The sequence below is a fragment of the Aulonocara sp. 'chitande type north' Nkhata Bay genome, linkage group LG5, assembly GCF_057382095.1.
Source record: "Aulonocara sp. 'chitande type north' Nkhata Bay isolate Kocher_YH1m ecotype deep benthic linkage group LG5, A_spYH_male_GT1.1, whole genome shotgun sequence".
NCBI lineage: Eukaryota > Metazoa > Chordata > Actinopteri > Cichliformes > Cichlidae > Aulonocara > Aulonocara sp. 'chitande type north' Nkhata Bay.
The window spans coordinates 29208654-29226040 of record NC_141348.1 but is presented as its reverse complement, the minus strand read 5'-3'; the positions used below and the strand labels follow the sequence as shown (position 1 = coordinate 29226040).

The window sequence follows — 17387 nt, the reverse complement described above, 5'->3', positions numbered from 1 at the left end:
AGATTTGCTCTTCTTACTGACCAGAGAGTTGTTGAGACAAACTAGGTCATACCTTCTTCCTTAAGCATGAACTACTCAACCCAGCTTCTTAAGAAAAAAGCCACAGTTTACCCTGTTGATTTCAGAATTGAAAATGGAGCTGCTTGATTACTAACAGACTCAAAAAGATAATGCTGCTTTCCTTTCTTCACTAACAATTAGCTTTGGTACTGATTGTAAGATTACATTTGATGATTACATTTAAAGCATTTCATGGCCTACAACAAAAAAACATTTCATCAAGTGAAACTGAAGCAGTCAGTCCTGTGAGTGTCATCGGGCAACAGTGGCGTTTCCTAAGACCAGAGTCAAGACATGAAAATTATCTGTGAAAGTCACCTTAGATTATCACAGTCATTGATGTTTTTTTGTTTTGTTTTTTTCACTCTTTCTTTAAACTTGACTTTAAAAATGTTCTCAAATGCATTTTTCAGCTCTATCTTGTACTTAATTATTTATTGTAGGAGAGCTTGATTATATGTTTTAGTGTGATGTGATTTAATGTGATTTTAATGTGCCTCGCAAAACTTCTTAAGCTCTAAATTAGTCCATAATTGAGATAAACCCATACTGATTTCATAACTAGTTTGCTGCTACTACGTGGTAAGATCTGGTACGATCTGTATCCAGATAACTGAAAAGGGGAAAATATGTTAATGCAAGCTGTAAACGCATAAGCATGTCACTGTGATCAGTCATACCACTCACTACCACTAACTTCACCTGCTTCTTCTAACCAAAACAGTTGCAGATATTACTCATAGGTATAACAATTGCACTGTAAAGAAGCTACATAGCATAATTGTCATCGGAAAACTGACCTTATTTTTCAACAAATACACATTTTTGCTTGAAAGGTAACAGAGTCTATCGTCCCAGCTCAGCTAAGTTATAATCTTAAACCTGTTTCAAAGCAATAAAGTTTTGGTGCCAACGATAAATACTGAAAGTAGTAAAAATTTGTAAAACATCCAATTTCCCAAAAGTACAAAGGACGCGACCACAGTGTCCACAGTAGTAGCGACGGCTGTGTCACCTATGTAAACATGATGTGGTAAGTGTACTTGTGTCATGGTTTTTCTGATGTCTGTTTGGTTAGCGTGTGTACTTGCACTGTGGTTTACTTCACCACATGTTACATTTCCCCTGTCTTGTCTTGTTACAGCTATGTCCAGCTACCTTTACATTGTTAAATCCGAGTTACCGCTGGTCATCCAAGCTTTCCTGAAGGTTGAGCCCAACAGCGAGTGAGTCTTGTCATTTATGTCCTTTTCAGTACATGAGCACATGAGTCTTGCCTGTTGTTGACCCAGAGCTGAGACACTGTGTGCAGGGTCATGGGGCCTGGCCCAGTTTGCAGCATTTACTGAGTCAGTTGGTTTGGGGGTGTAATGAGAATGGGAGCCTGGAATTGGCTGAACAACAGGAAGGACATGAAGGAAGGGCATCTGATACTAAAGCACACAACATCAATCCTCACTACTGTCAGCTTGTAGAGGCAAGCACTGTCCACGTCAGAGTTATGCCAGAGACACGGTCTGCATAAGGCCACGGAGGACTGAAGTAGATTCCAGCTGTCTGTTTAAATCTAAAAAAACCTTGTGCTCAAAATGGATTGCAGCTATAATACTTATGTGCTGCAGCCTAGAAGGTCTGAGGGCAGATATTCAATAGCTCAAGATACTCAACAGAATACTTTATTCAGTTCAATTTAGTTTTATTTATATAATGCCAACTAGCAGGATTACACATGTCAGGGCATAATGTGCAGACCTTCCGAGTTAAATGGGCTTGACACAAGATTTTCATCTAAGCATGGGGCTTGTTCCAATTGTTGCTCGTTTGTGTATTTTAGTGGAATTTTCCTCTTGCTTGGATAGACTCCAGCCACCCCATGACCTTGTATTCAATAAGCAGAAGGGAATGAATGATGCATGGACTCATAATTACATAATTGTTCAAGTCGTAGGTGCTTCAAATATTTAAAGTCATAAAAAAAGACCTTCGGTTGTAAGGGGTCTTGCAACACATAGTGTGGCAATCCAGAATCCTGACCTCAACATTATTAAGTCTTAAGATTAAGATTAAAACCAACTGAGACAACCTAAACCAGGGGTAGGCAACCTTTCTGATGGTGAGTGCCATCTAAAATTTCCTCAGAAGTCAGTGTGCCATATGATTGCATTAGCAATAAATTTAATAACACTCTATATTAACAGCTACACAATATATAGAACCACTTTATAGAATGATATTAGTTTGCAGATGTTGGCAGGTATCAGCGAATAGTTATCAGCTGTTTTGAAACAAAAACTTTTTATCCATAACAAGAACTCCATAACAGCAAATGAACTGTACAACAGAAAATGCAAATGCTATTTATGGTCTCCTCACAACAATGATAACAAAAATAAACTAAGCCAATACAGAGACACACATGTTAGTGTGATCTCTGGCCTCCCACTCAGAGACAGAGGTCTCCGAGTGTCCAGCATTCAGACGGCTACCCGAGGACACTCATGTGAGAGAAAATCTGTTCACACAGATATGTAGAGCCAAATACTGTCAATAAGGCCTCTGCAATGTTCTGAAGACAGTTAAACTTGTCAGGTAGTGATGTCCAGCAGGTGAAAATGCAAGCTCCATGAACACGCACAGCTGTGGATTCCAGCTGCTTCGATGTTGCATTAACTGGCATTAACTCAGCCAGCTAATGCGAGACAAATCTAGCTGCTCATTAAAGATTTCTGGTTTGATCAGAAAATAAAACATTGGTCCATACACCTGAAAGTCCCAAAAACGCATTGTGAATTCTGTCTCGAGTCTACGGATGCATTCGTGTATTTCCCTGGTGCTGATGCTGAGTGGAAAGCTCCTGAAGCTTTTGAAGTGTCGGAATGTGGAAAGGTAACAACGTCCCTCTCACCGATAGGCTAAGTTATTTTTAGCCAATTACAAGTTGAATCTGGTAGTTGGGGTTGTTAGCTAAGATACTATCATTAAGAAGTGGCACAACTAATGTATCTATGTGAGTTGATTTCCGATGTGCATCGTTGACGTGGCCATTTATTTTTTAATGCACCTTCTCAGATTAATTCACTGCGTGTCGTGCCCAGGGCTGGATTGGGACAAAAAAACAGGCATTTTGACTAGAGACCGGCCCACCAGGTATTAAAGCTATAAAGACTTTGAATGAAAGCAAACACTGTGGTGACAGTGATGTACAGTCTTGTTGGTATATGTATGATTTCTATACATTTTACATCAGATAAAAACTTTGGTTGTAAGCTTCAGATAATTATTTAATAGCAGCCTGACATTTTAAAAGAGAATAAGAAAGTATTTCTTTGTGCCCCCCTTTCCCTGTTAATGCCCAACCTGGCCCTCCTGCCAAAACTTTGCCAGATCCACCCCTGCACAGTTACCAGCTGTCAGCTACATAAAAAAAAGAATCCTGGTGTTATTTGTCTCTCAGAAACAGTTCATAACTTCCCTTCAACTCATTCATGTCACCTAAAAGTTAAACCTGTTTCTCCATCACAGCTCTGATGATTCAGTAAGGACATCTCCTGGTTTCATCTTCATGTTTCCCTCTCATCACATAACCAAACCATATCATGACCAGCAGGTTTACAGCTGTGGCTCCAGCAAACATCAGCTGATACTAGAAATTAATATTAAATAAATTCTAACAACAGCTGATCAAGCTTAAACATGCTGCTGTTGTTTAGCGCGACATCCGCTGGTTTCCTCTTTCTGGCGCAAAGTGGGAGATAAACAAACAAGAGAGAAAAGCCGATCAGCTGATCATTGATCAGTTTCATGATTAAAATAGCAACAGGAGAGGGAGGGGGGAGAATGAGAGAAGAAGAGGCAACTCCAGCTTTGTGTCTTTTTCCATCCTAGCTGAAGTCCAGGACAAACTGCGTCCCTTCTCAGCTCAACACCAAACGCGTAATATTTTCTCTGAATACGGGACGATTCCGTCTTTTTACGGGAAGGTTGGCAACTCTACTAACTAACCTTATGAATAAAATAAAGTTCAACATCAGTAACATCATAGCACCCACCCAGCTGTATAGAAACTCCGTCATGCTAGCTAGTACGGAGTACGGGTTATTGTAACTGACTGTAAAAAGTCAGCACAACGAAAATAAACTAAACTTGGTTTATATCTGACCCAGATAGACTGCAGGTCATAACTTCTTAGCTGAAGTTCAGTTCACCTGACACTCGGACCGGCGGCTGCCTCGGGTCTCTCCTCCTGCCTCCCCTCTCCCTCATCCACCTGCTGGCCTCCACCACTTGTTAATTTTACTGAATCTGTGGAAGCTCCGCCATAGCCACCTCCAAACAACTGAGTTATTTTTACACACCGGCCAGCATCTGGCCAATCCACCACCTTTCATTGTTTATACCGTTACAAAAAAAAAGATAATCGGGCCACCGAGCAAATGCCTAGTACGCCCGATGGCCAGTCCAGCTATGGCCGTGCCATCAGTTAACCCTTAGGGTTGCTGACCCCTGACCTAAACCCACATGACAACAGCAGTTCTCTCGTAGTTCTCAACCTACTTGCCACCTACGTTAAACGCTTATAGCCAAATGAAATAGATGTATTGAGCTCTGTAACTGCTCTACATGTCTTGCACACACACACACACACACACATAAATGACAGCAGCAGGTGGTGTAAAATGGGGTGCCAAATTCTGAGGCTGAGGATAGGTCAGCTCAGGGCCAGCCCTTTAGCAACGGAGGCACACTGTGTTCATGTCCACTCGATGAACCTTGTTGTCCAAATTCATGGCGTCACAGCAACTAAGAGGAATGACTAGTGGCTCTTGAATTAGAAAGCTATCGTGTGGTGGAGAGACAGCCAAGTGCCTTTCACTCTGCCTGAGTTTAAGTAGTTTGTGCCAGTGCTAAAGTAGATCTGAATTGGTTGGTGTTGTTTTATGTAGGGTATGGGAAAGGTTTTTTTGGCAAAATATAAAGGGTCCAGTGATGTCCATCATGTTCAAATGCAGAGAGGCTGAGACATTTGGAAACAGTAGCTACTTTGTTGATTTTTTCTGTCTGCCATTCGGTTCTATAAAAAAATCTGTTAATCCAACCTAGGGTTGTCACTCTATGAGAACAGTTAAATCAAAAACTAATTTTGAGGGAGAGAAAACCAAAACTGTTTGTATTGTCACTATTGTCACTGCTAATGCAACTTTGGAAGCTAAATGTTAAAATACTGCTAGTCAGACTAACACAGTCTACTTCCAAAGACTTCATTTGACTGAACTTGGATTTGAACTCTAGACTTGACTGGACAGAACTTGTCCCAAGTGCAAGTGCACCTGCATGTGAAAGCTGCTCTCATTTGACCTACCGCCTAAAAGGCCAAAGAAGACATGACCTATGATTTGTGCAACTTCCCCTGCTTTTAAGTGACTCGCCCAAATTCGCATGCACACATGCATACACAAATAAACACTGGTAGTGTCATAGATCACACTGTGTTCCAGCATGTAGGACTGTGGCAGACAGCCGATCCTACTCATTGTGTTTCTTGCAGGGTTAAGAATAACAGGCTTAGCAGTGAGAAACAGGCTTTAGGGGACAAAGACTTTCCTATGCACAGGATTTAAGAGACAGTTGACTTTAAACTGCATGTTTGTGTGGTACCATTTGGCTCTACAGCTCCTGATGTTTTAAGTTTAGACAGGTAAAATGACTATAAACATGCTGTTTCACCACATTCATTTATTTATATTCACTTAGCAGATGCCAGGTAGATAAAGCGCTAAAGTTCACAGAATAACTCGCTGTATGGATACGGTAAGTATAAAAAAGGCACTGTAAAGTGCTTAGATAGATTAGTCCCACTGGAAAAAAGTCATATAGATGCCACTGCATTCCATTTAGTATAACTGATGATTTGAGTAGTGATTAAAGACAAATAAATGGTTTTAAAACTTAAATATATTATGTCCATCCTTTATTATACAGCTGGATCACAGTGTCAAATCGATAAAAGCTATATCATAAAAGAAGTCAGACTCTCTGCAGCATCTCTAACTGCACCCTAACACCTGACAACTGAGTGTCAGCATTTATACAGAAGTTATTAGACCACCTGTCATAAAACAATAAAACACAAATATTTCAGTAATCTGTGCAAAACGTATTTAAAACTCAAATTTAGAGCTGTTCTTTGGGCAAATAACAAAAGGAAATAATGTTTTTATACCCAAATTTGAGCAGGCGCAGTTGATTGGTAGGTAAATAACTGTATTTCGGTATCTTGATAAAATATAAGAATGTCTTTTACTATTTTTTCTGCTTTTTCTGAAAAATAGTAAATTTGAAAAATTGATGATAACAACAGTAAATTTTTTTTATAATTAAACTTAAAAAAAAAACAACCCATAAATAATGATTTTGATAATTACTAGTACTGTTATTTAGTCAATTGGAGAATAAACCTTCGCAGGTTTGCACCCTCTGAACCTGCACAGGATGTGTCAACAACAACAACAGGTTATGACACAGGTTACAGTGTAGGTTATGGCGTGGGTTACAAGATAGTTTACAGTGTAGGTTATGGCGTGGGTTACAAGATAGTTTACAGTGTAGGTTATGGCGTGGGTTACAAGATAGTTTACAGTGCAGGGTTTGCAGATATGACAGATACCACGGTGTAGATTTAACACAGAAGTACGAAGCCACTGTAACACTAACATTTGTCTACATGTCCTTAGAATAAACATATACATGTAATCTCAGCTATTGAGGTTGCACAACAGAGATATTTCTTTTTGAATGAATTTCACAAGATATTTGTTCAGAGTGAGGACATGTCTGATGATGACAAACTAGCAGAGCTGTAGAAGGAGACTGTAAATGTGAACACTAATACTTGTCTGATGTCTTTTTTTCTGTTTGAAAGAGAGGATAAAGTGTCTGACAGGGACTTTAAGCTTATACTGGTAACATTTGCTGACTTCTTCAGTCCTAAGATGTTTAGGCACCATAGTGTTTTGCTTTACTGCAACTGTGACCTGTCATATAAATAATCTGAGTTATGCAACACACTATTCTAGTACTTCTGTCGAGAGTAACATAAGCAGACACATTTTTTCCACAATCTTGCGGCCAAGGGTGTTCCCAACAGGTTGCTGTTGGCCTGACAAAATGGGGTACATCAGCCATTTGGACCAACAGATTTTTAACAGCCTTGTGTCACAGATTTAGCCGCACTGACATTTTTAAAAGTACAAAAACAGCACTAACTCTATGCTACATGTACAGAATGAAGAAATATGTTACCACCACACACTCTTACCAAAATAAACTAGATTTTTCTCCAAACAGTCTGTGGTACTTGAACGGAAACTACCTGGTCATCATGGTCTCTGCCAGTATCATCCTGCCCCTTGCTTTAATGAAACAGCTTGGTGAGTATAATGTAAATATATCTTTGTTATGGGAGTACTGTTTTCCACTTCCATTTACCAAAGAAAGCTTTTAGTGTGTTGGAACATGCTATAATAATACCTTTTTACAGATATTAGAAAACTGTCACAGCTACAAATTGCTCCACAGTTTGAATAAAAGCCATATATTAAAGATAAATATGCACGTTCGAATGTACAGACACATAAACAGGCACACAATCGAACATATGGTCAGAAGCTCATTCAGACATATAAGCAAATAGTTGTAAACTATGGCCAAAAATAAAGGGATGAGGATTAAGGGAAAGCTAACCTATAAAAATGAGTTTTCAGCAGTCATTCAAAACCGTTATCAGAATCAGCTAACATGTGATCTAATGCATACATCAGACAGTGATGATGTTTTTTCTCCCTACAGTTGCCCTGCTGTTAAAAAAGAAAACAAAAACAAAAACATCCTCTTTTGAATCAGACCACTAAGGCAACTTTAACCTTATTGCTGACACAATATTAAAGCGAGTGGGCAATTGCATATAGATGAATGTATAGGTGTTTTCTGTACACACAGTGACCAGAGATAAAAGATAAGCTTGAAGCAGATAAAAAAGCCAAATTCACTGATCTGTGAGTCTAGCCAGACTTCCAGGACCATGTACACATCACCAGCGGGCTTAACTTTCCAATATAAATAATAGATTATTTGAATTCCCTAAGAGTAAAAAAAAAAAAAGTAATAATATAATATGTAATATACTAATAATCAATAGCTAGTGAAATAATATAAAATATTTATGTTGTCTTCACTTAAATTTACAGTTTGACTTACATTTTTTTTTTTTTTAACTTAATTAAATGTTTTTTCTGTTTAAAATGGATCTCCATGGCAGCTGGGCAAGGTTCCTGCATAACAAGTATTATGTGTTTACAGTCTGTATTAACAGTTAATGTCCTTTTATTGTAACATAGCTTCTTTAAAGTAGTTTTGCTCCTTTTCATTATACTCCAGAGTAGTGGGTTTGAGTTTTGGGTTGTTTTCATGCAGTGCATTTATCTAACTCGTGCATTTGCCAGTTTGTGTTCAAGAAATATTTTCTATACTTAGAAGTTATCAGTTAAGATTATTTGAAATTAATCCAACTTATCTAATAATTTTTGAAGGCAAAGGTATGTACATTGCAGTCAAGCAATTAGTGCGTTCTTGTCCTACCCCTCACAGCGAAAACAGCGGGCTGTTCAGTTAAAAATAATTTCTCCTGACATAATCGCACTCTCAATTCCGGCATATTCTGCTCGTTAATACACAGTATAAACATGCCGTCTTTGCCCTCACAGTGCTGTGAGGTCACTCTGTACATTTTCAGGATGTTATTGCAGTAGCTTCATTTATGACAAGGAGCATCTAAAGCTAATGCAGTTAATAGTGGTTCCAAACAACACATGAATTCAGTCTGAGGAGCAGTTATGAATTTTCTCGTTCTCTTTATTTTCAGGTTACCTTGGCTACGCCAGCGGGTTTTCTCTCAGCTGCATGGTGTTCTTTCTCACTGCAGTAAGTTGGTCCAACACACACAGTGGCACATCATCACAGTCACTGCGCACACAGAGCCTCTTTTGCTCTGGCATGCCTTCCTGGCGTACACTTTATGTTGCTAACTTTCCCATCCTTGTCTCTATTTTTGGTGGAATGTGTCAGTGTTTGATAAGGCTAATATAAAAGCTACTATACAGACATCAGAGGTTCAAAGTTAAATCTGTCTACTTAGAGGCTGAGTGGCCCTAATCTAGATTGAAATGGTTTTTCTAAGTAGTTGTTGATAACTGGAGGATGTTTTTTTAATGACTGACATATCACCTTATCCTTATTTTTCATGATATTCCTGTTTGTTCTTCCACATGTTGCCACATTTGCAGGTCATCTTCAAGAAGTTTCAGATTCCCTGCCCCTTTGAGGAGTTCTCAGTGAATGGTACCGCTTCCCACCTCAGCTTGAACGATTCAGTCCATATCCATGAGTACAACAACGGTGTGGTTCACGAGGATGATGACTCCCACTGCACCCCACGCATGTTCACCATCAACCCACAGGTAGGCGGCTGAGATGAAGAACCGTTTGTATCTGTGGATCTGTATCGCTTTTGAATATTGAAAGCCAGAGATGCTGAGATGCTGTAAATGTATTTGCTAGTTTCCACACATGTATGCGGGGAAGCTCAACTGCACTGCTAATAATAGACAGTCATGTGTTTATGTGTCTCTTAACAGACAGCATACACCATCCCGATTTTGGCTTTCGCTTTTGTTTGCCACCCTGAGGTCCTGCCCATCTACACTGAGCTACGCAAGTGAGTCGCCCATCTGTAACCTGCAATGTTTGATAACATCTCAGTGCAAAATGTGGCATTAATGTCCACTCTTTGATTTTAGCCCATCAAAGAAGAAGATGCAGAAGGTGTCCAACATTTCCATCTTAATCATGTACACCATGTACTTTCTGGCAGCTCTCTTTGGCTACTTGACTTTTTATGGTGAGGGCAATTTTCCCTGACATTTCTTTTACGATTGGTGTTTCAGTACCAGCGGACGAATACAAATGGCTGTGTTCATATCAAGTGGACAGAACAGTGATAGATATTTGTTATTATTAAGTAAGACAAAAGGAATCTAGTTTGGGCTGGAAAATATTTGACTAGGGAGATTAGTTTTTTTTAGAGGGGCAACTCAGATACAGTGTTAAAATGTTCATTATACTTTACAAATCTTGCAAAAAATAAAAATAAAAATCATTTTCCTCGCAAAGGAATAGCTTTTCCTTGTTGTTAATTGTTAGTTATTGTGTATTAGCTATTAAGTGCCATCATCCAGACGATCTAATGTGGTTTCTATAAAAGCGTAGTAACCTTTTTCATGGAAAAATTGAGTCTCTGTAGACAGATTTTCTAATCAGGGGTTTTGTTTTGTTTTGTTTTGTTTAATGATTCCATCCTTTACAGAATTTGCCTCTACTGTGTTACATGGAACCCAAGCGCCCTCTTGTGGAGATTGTTTGTCATGGTATGCTGTCCACAGTTGCTGAGTAATGAGCTCATGCGCAGCTAAACTAGTTTATGTTGATATTTCTGTAGGCAATGTGGAGACTGAACTACTGCACACATACAGCCGGATTGATCCTTACGACACTTTGATCCTGTGTGTGCGAGTGGCTGTCCTTACTGCTGTAACACTGACAGTCCCCATTGTGCTATTCCCAGTAAGTGATGCATTTTATTTCAGTCTTCATTCAATAATTAAATTAATATTGTAACATTATAGTGTTTCTAATGTGATTTTTTTTGCCCACAGGTGCGTAGAGCCATCCAGCAGATGATATTTCCCACCAAATCTTTCAGCTGGTTACGTCATATTGCCATCGCTCTCATTCTTCTCACCTTTATTAACATGTTGGTGATATTTGCTCCTAACATTCTGGGAATCTTCGGCATTATTGGTGTGTATAATACTGAATGTAAAGTTGGAATAATATCAAAACAGTAATGCTTTTCTTATGCTCTGGAGTCTGAGACTCAAGAAGAGGGGGTATAATGCTTAAATCTCCAAGAGGCAGTAAGGGAACTGATAGGTTGGATTTATGGGTAACTTCAGTTGCCATTTGTATACACACACAAACAAATATTAAATGTTAAAAACGTGACCAGTGTCATGGACACACTGACAGCTTAAGTCAATATTTTTGTTCCACTTTGTTTTCAGACTGAGGTCATGTTTCATAGGTTACAGGTAAAAGTATAAAACATTAACCTTAGGGACTACCGGGTACTTCCTCAAAGCAAGGGTTCACGTACAGAGTTTACCTGTTTTTGAATCTATGCACGGAAGCAGAAAAAAATAGAGGATATAATAAATAGAGCTGTTTTCAGATTTTGCTTTTTTGTGTGCTAGCGTGTAAAACAGAGGGGATTAGGAGAATGGGATTAGGATTAGGCACATGTATATGTTGTATAAATAATCAAAAAGTCTGAATAAAAGTATAAATTACAAATCAAGTTTACAGAAGGGCAGCAGTGACACGGTGGTTAGCACTGTGGCCTCACAGGAAGAAGGCCCTGAGTTTGACTCCACTGTCTGCCCGGGACCTTTCTATGTGGAGTTTACATGTTCTGCCTGTGTTTGTGTGGGTTATCTCCGGGTACTCCGGCTTCCACTCACAGTCCAAAGATATGCACTTAGTGCGGTTAGATTAATTGGTGATTCTAAATTGGGTGTCTATCTCTCTGTGTTAGCCCTGTGTCAGATTAGTGACTTGTACCCCCTGGAGGAGAACGAATGGATCGAGAATTTAGAAAACAGAAAACAAACATCAACAAATAATAATGAGTCCCGTGTATTTTTTTCTTATCAAAGTTTTATTACAGCATTGCATGCTTTTTTATTTTTCAGGCGCCACATCAGCTCCTTGCCTTATTTTCATCTTCCCTGCTGTCTTCTACATCCGCATTGTTCCCAAGGAAGATGAACCCATGAACTCTCTTCCTAAGATAATGGTGAGGCAATGAAAATATTTGCCATGCATGTTACATCATTTTACAACTTCTTGATAGTTAAGTCCAAAATGTTTTCCCATCATTCTTAGGCTGCCTGCTTTGCCGCTTTGGGTTTCTCCTTCATGGTAATGAGTCTGAGCTTCATTATTATCGACTGGACAACAGGGGAAGGCCTCGCTGTTGGAGGACACTAAGTGCTGCTTCATTGTGTGTAGTCTTAGGGAAGGAGTACATACTGTAAAACGGTCAATGGTTAGAAAATACTGTCAAGTAAGCAGTAACACACTACAGGGCTGCTAAGAACAGCTTCCGGATTTCTAAATGTGTAAAACACCCAGTATAGTATGTGGGTAGAAAGGAATCACTCTTGGAAATCAATGTCACTTTCTGACTGTAATTTAACATGTATCTGTACAAAATCCATTCATTTCAATATTTTATTATTTAAGTTAACAGAGTGTAAAATTTTATTTGAATAATTACGAATGAACAGGGTTGTTGTTCTGTTTTGTTTTTTTGTTACCCTGTGTTAGTGCGATAACATCCAAGGATGCAGGGATGATAGTGAAATTGTCTTTCCCTGTTGTTTTCCCTTTACTCACACACACAAACAGCTGCAGCTGGTACTGTACAGAGAAAAACAGTATGATTGACAGTATGAAAGGAAACAAATTAAGATAAAGTATAAACAAGAGACAGTAAAATAACATATTTTTTATGTAATATTAGTTATTTTCCATTAAATGCACAGAAGAAAACAGATTATTTCAACCTGCACCAGCAGCGATCTGAACTGTTCATTCTCATCATTATTATGTAATATTATATAGTGAGGTGTTTTAAAGCCTTAGAGCATGGCTGACATTTAATTATGTGTATGTATTGTTTGCTTCATATGCATAAATCAACAAATTTTATTCAAAAACCTGGGTGCCTTTTAGCATTTAACAAAAAGCACACAAAGATACGATGAAAGCAAGAGTTTATATTTATTTAGCTAACTACCAGAAACATGTTTTTAATTTCAAATGAAATATATTTAATTCTACTTTATACAATGAAACCAATAATCATGATACAGAGATAATTCACACAAATAATATTTCACTTGTTTGTTAAAATGTAAAGTGTTTGATAAAGAAATGCCTTTTTAATGCTTTTGTAGTGCATATAAGCCAACTGTGACCCTTAATATAAAGAGTTCAAGTTTACTTTAACACTTTGTAGAAGTTTATTTACCTTATTTTATTCCTTCTTCGAGGGTTTCAGAAATAATTTCTTTACTCTACCACATCACTACAATTTACAAGTTGGATGATGACTGGGTTTAAAAAAAATAAATCTAAACAAGTGCCACGCTTTTCATGGATAAAAAAGAACACCTACATGAATGTTTAAAGCCCAGTAATGAGCATGTTATGTCCAGTTTCCAGTCTTTTTGCTCAGCTAAGATAACAGCTAGGTAGCTCTACTTTTATATTTATCGTAAGACGTAAAACTGGTGATGATCTCGTTTAATTTTAAGCAGCATCAAAGAGAATGTTCATCTTTCCAAACTGTCCCAACTATTCGCTCACTTTTAATCACCCGTGGTTAAAATTTAAAGGATGTATTTGCCCAGATTCCAAATGCATAAATAAAGGCCATGTAAATAGTTTGGTTGTACCCAGGGTTTAATAGGAATTTTATAAACAAATGTATAGACACGATGTATATATCTAAAAAAAAATAAGCAAATAAAACCAAAACGTCATCCATTGCTAGATGCCACTAGGTAAAAATGAAGAAAATGTAGTTTCTAGTTGTAATTCAGTTTGGACCTCTGACCTCTGAGTTGTTGGGTTTTTTTGTTGTTGTTGTTGTTGTTGTTGTTGTTGTTTGGCTCTGCCTGCTGGAAATCTGTAAAATTAAAATGAGTTAATTTGATAGATCGATGTGATGATGATGCTTTTGTTATTCTGTCGCATTATCATTGCTTCACTAGTTGATAGTAATTTGCTTGGTCTTGTTGGCCATAAACATGAAGTTAATCTTTTTGCATGATGTCAAGTCTGTTCTGTATTTGGTGTAGTGAGCAGAGATTTGCCTTCCAGCACTGTCACATAGAGATGTTAAGTAATAACTGTGCATTTGGCATCTTATAGTGAAGCGTACTGAAGTCCCAATCGGTTTTGTGTTACGTGTTAAAAAGTCGTTCTTAAAAAAAAAACCCTCAGACTATTACGATTACTGTCATTACGCTCAGAGAGAGAAGACTTTTTTTTTAGTTTAATTCATGTGTGTTGAGGAATACCTCCCAAGTTTTGGCTTAAAGTGATCTCAACACCCATAACGGGTATGACTAACTACATAGGAGTATGCTTTCACAGACTACAGGGGCTTTACATTATGTAATATATATGAATATAAACCATAAATTCACAGCTTTTAAACCAATGGAAAATTTTCTCATGGTCAAAAGTGAGAAAAGCTTATGACAAATACTTCTACCCAAAGATGGTTTTATATTGTGTAACAACTCCCAGACTTTAGAAAAGTCAAGGACAAATTCTCAGTTTATTTATATATAACTCTATTTTCTGTTTTTTGTAGCAGTTTTGACTCCAGGTTAAGTTGGGTTTTTTTTTTTTCAGACTAATCATGAGCAGAAGAAATATCCAGTATCCTTTTCAGTATTGCTTTGTCACATTTACTTGCTGTGCTCCTTGTAGTGTTATTGGAGGTTTAGTCTCATCAAGTTCAGTAACCAAAGTTACTAAAGGGATCTTGGGGTTACTTTAAGGGATCTTGCCAAAGTAACAACTGACTACCTACTGCTTTAAAATGCTATAGCTTTTAAACATGTGCCACCACATAATATCAAATGTTAATCCATCATGTATGTAAGAAAATCTATGTGATATGTTACTAGAGCTGTAGTTCAAGCAGTTAATTATAACGTCGCTACAAGTAGATAACAATGCCTCTGGACTTTGGTGACTTTATATAAATAATGTATATAAATGTATGCCTTTTATATTTGTGTTGCATATTTACAGTAGCTTGTAAAGTGTAAATAGCTGAACAATTTTAGTTTGCCAATAAAATAATTGTAGATGTTTTTAGATTGTCTTTCTTGGCCTCATTTACCCCTTGACTCAAACAAATTGTTATTTGGACAGTGTGTGTTTCTGTTTTTTTTTTTCTTTTACTATGTACTGCTCTTAATTTGTAGGCAATTTTAGTATTTGATAGATATTAATACAATAATATGTGCAAGCCTTGAGTCATTCTTCATTTCTTTTTTATATTGCTAGGAAAATGCATTCTCTGTCAAGATGATCCCGCACTACTTAAGTAATGTTAAAATCTGGGCTTTTGGTGATTGGTGACATCTATGACTGTTAGTGCCTCATCGTGTGTTTTGCTATCTTGGTCTGTTTGTATTGCACTGGCAATATGCTTCAGATCGCTGTCATGCTGAAAAATAAATGAGATCCTTTCCAGATGGTACTGCGTGGTGGATCGAAATCTGTTGGACTTTTTTGAATGCATAATTCCATCCCCAACATTACTAGCTGACATGCAGCTCCGACCATGACAGAATCTCCACTGTGTTTCCCGGATGACTGTGAACACTCACTGTTGGACCTCTCTCTTGAACTCATCTGCACATACTGACAACAATTTGAACCAACATTTTCAAATTTTCAATTTTCACTCTGTAAGACCTGTTGCCGCTGATTTTTAGTCCAGTTGTTCAGTAATTTGTCATGCATCAGCCTTTTCTCCTTGTTGTCTTTGTTTAAGAATGGATTCTTGACGGCCAACCTTCTACTGAGACCATTGCTGACCAGTCCCAAAAGGTTGATTCTGTTCATCTGAATGTAGTGTTTTTAAGTGGGAGAAACATTTTGTCACTCATCCAAGTGACGTGTCTGCAGAAGTAAGTACTGGAAATGCTGCGTCCAGATGAACAGAATCAGCCTTTTGGGTTTTCCTTACCTGGATGATTGAGCATGCATCAAAATATTTCTGATGAGGTTTCAGTGAACACTAACTAGATCAACTACAGGGCCAGATGCATCTCTCAGGTCCTGGGTCAGGTCTTTGCTAGATTTTTTCCCCCTATTTCTTAAGGACATTACATTTAAATACTGTTCATTTGCTGTACATAGTTGGAAGCAAAACATAAATACATAAAAAAAACTTTTGCATTTGACTGTAGATCTTACCAATATTGGAATCCCGGAACCTCTGTTTTTTAAAGGTGTTCAGGCTGTTTTAAAGACAAGCTTATCATTTTAACTGCTCAGTTTTCCTATGAAACTGTTTGTCATCATGAGCCGCCGCTGCTGACCTCATTATGTCAACATACTGCTGGTTTTTACTGTAACACATTAAGAATTTTATTTAGACCGGCACAGGTCTGTGTATTTCTGAATGCTCAAGCTAACGTTACATTTAAGTACTATAGAAATGAACTCAACAGAATATCATCTATATTGACTCAGACTAAAGACATTACAGCAGTAGCAAGGGCCCTGCAGTTAAATGGTACATTAGAACCCAGCAATAAAATGTTTGATTTATTTTTTTTTACAAGAGAACAAAAGCCAAGACTGGTAAAATGGCTGTAATAAGCCTACTGTGAGCTGGTATAGTTCAAGATTATTTATTATTTTTAAATGCCCCATTCCTTTATTGTGCTGTGAAAATATTGTTAAAATAAAGAACGTGTCTCTCATGTCAAATAAATATAAGTAGCCATGTTTTTTCACTCTTAGAAGATTAGAATAATTCAAATTATAGCAGTGGAAGTGATTATTTTATCTTAAATTGTATTTGACTTTATATTGGAACTGTCTGTTTTAACATTGTGTGTCTGACAAGGTAATCAGCAACACAGAGGCACCACAAGGGACTGTCCTCTCCCCCTTCCTCTTCACCGTCTACACCACAGACCTAGGCCACTGCACAGAGACCTGCCATCTTCAGAAGTTTTCTGAAGATTGCGGTGGTTGGATGCATCAGCAGGGATGATGAGACAGAGTACAGGGCTGTGGTCGACTCCTTTGTCACATGACGTGAGCAGAATAATCTGCAGCTCACCGTGGCAAAGACCAAGGAATTGATTGTGGACTTCAGGAAGACCAGGAAACACTTGGCCCCTGTTTAATCCAGGGAGTCAATGTTGACATTGTGGAGGACTATAAATACCTCGGAGTATACATAGACAATAAACTGGACTGGGCTAAAAACACCACAGCACTTTACAGGAAGGGCCAGAGTCGTCTCTATTTTTTGAGGCGGATGAGGTCCTTCAACATCAGTCGGACAATGTTCAGGATTTTCTACGAGTCTGTGGTGGCCAGTGCAATCC

General features: G+C 38.0%; 1 protein-coding gene across 2 annotated transcripts in view; it reads left to right on the top strand.

Moving 5' to 3' along the window:
- The window catches only part of slc38a3b (solute carrier family 38 member 3b), a 30455-nt gene extending 14938 nt beyond the window's left edge, over nt 1-15517 (top strand). For both annotated transcript variants that reach the window (XM_086292822.1, XM_086292823.1), the window contains 10 exons: nt 1205-1286; nt 7405-7487; nt 8978-9036; nt 9399-9572; nt 9750-9829; nt 9912-10012; nt 10610-10734; nt 10827-10971; nt 11922-12025; nt 12115-15517. In XM_086292822.1, the coding sequence (XP_086148948.1) occupies nt 1205-1286; nt 7405-7487; nt 8978-9036; nt 9399-9572; nt 9750-9829; nt 9912-10012; nt 10610-10734; nt 10827-10971; nt 11922-12025; nt 12115-12219 (1058 nt within the window). In that variant the 3' untranslated portion in view covers nt 12220-15517. The remainder of the gene's footprint in view (nt 1-1204; nt 1287-7404; nt 7488-8977; nt 9037-9398; nt 9573-9749; nt 9830-9911; nt 10013-10609; nt 10735-10826; nt 10972-11921; nt 12026-12114) is intronic.
- Nucleotides 15518-17387: the final 1870 nt, after the last annotated feature.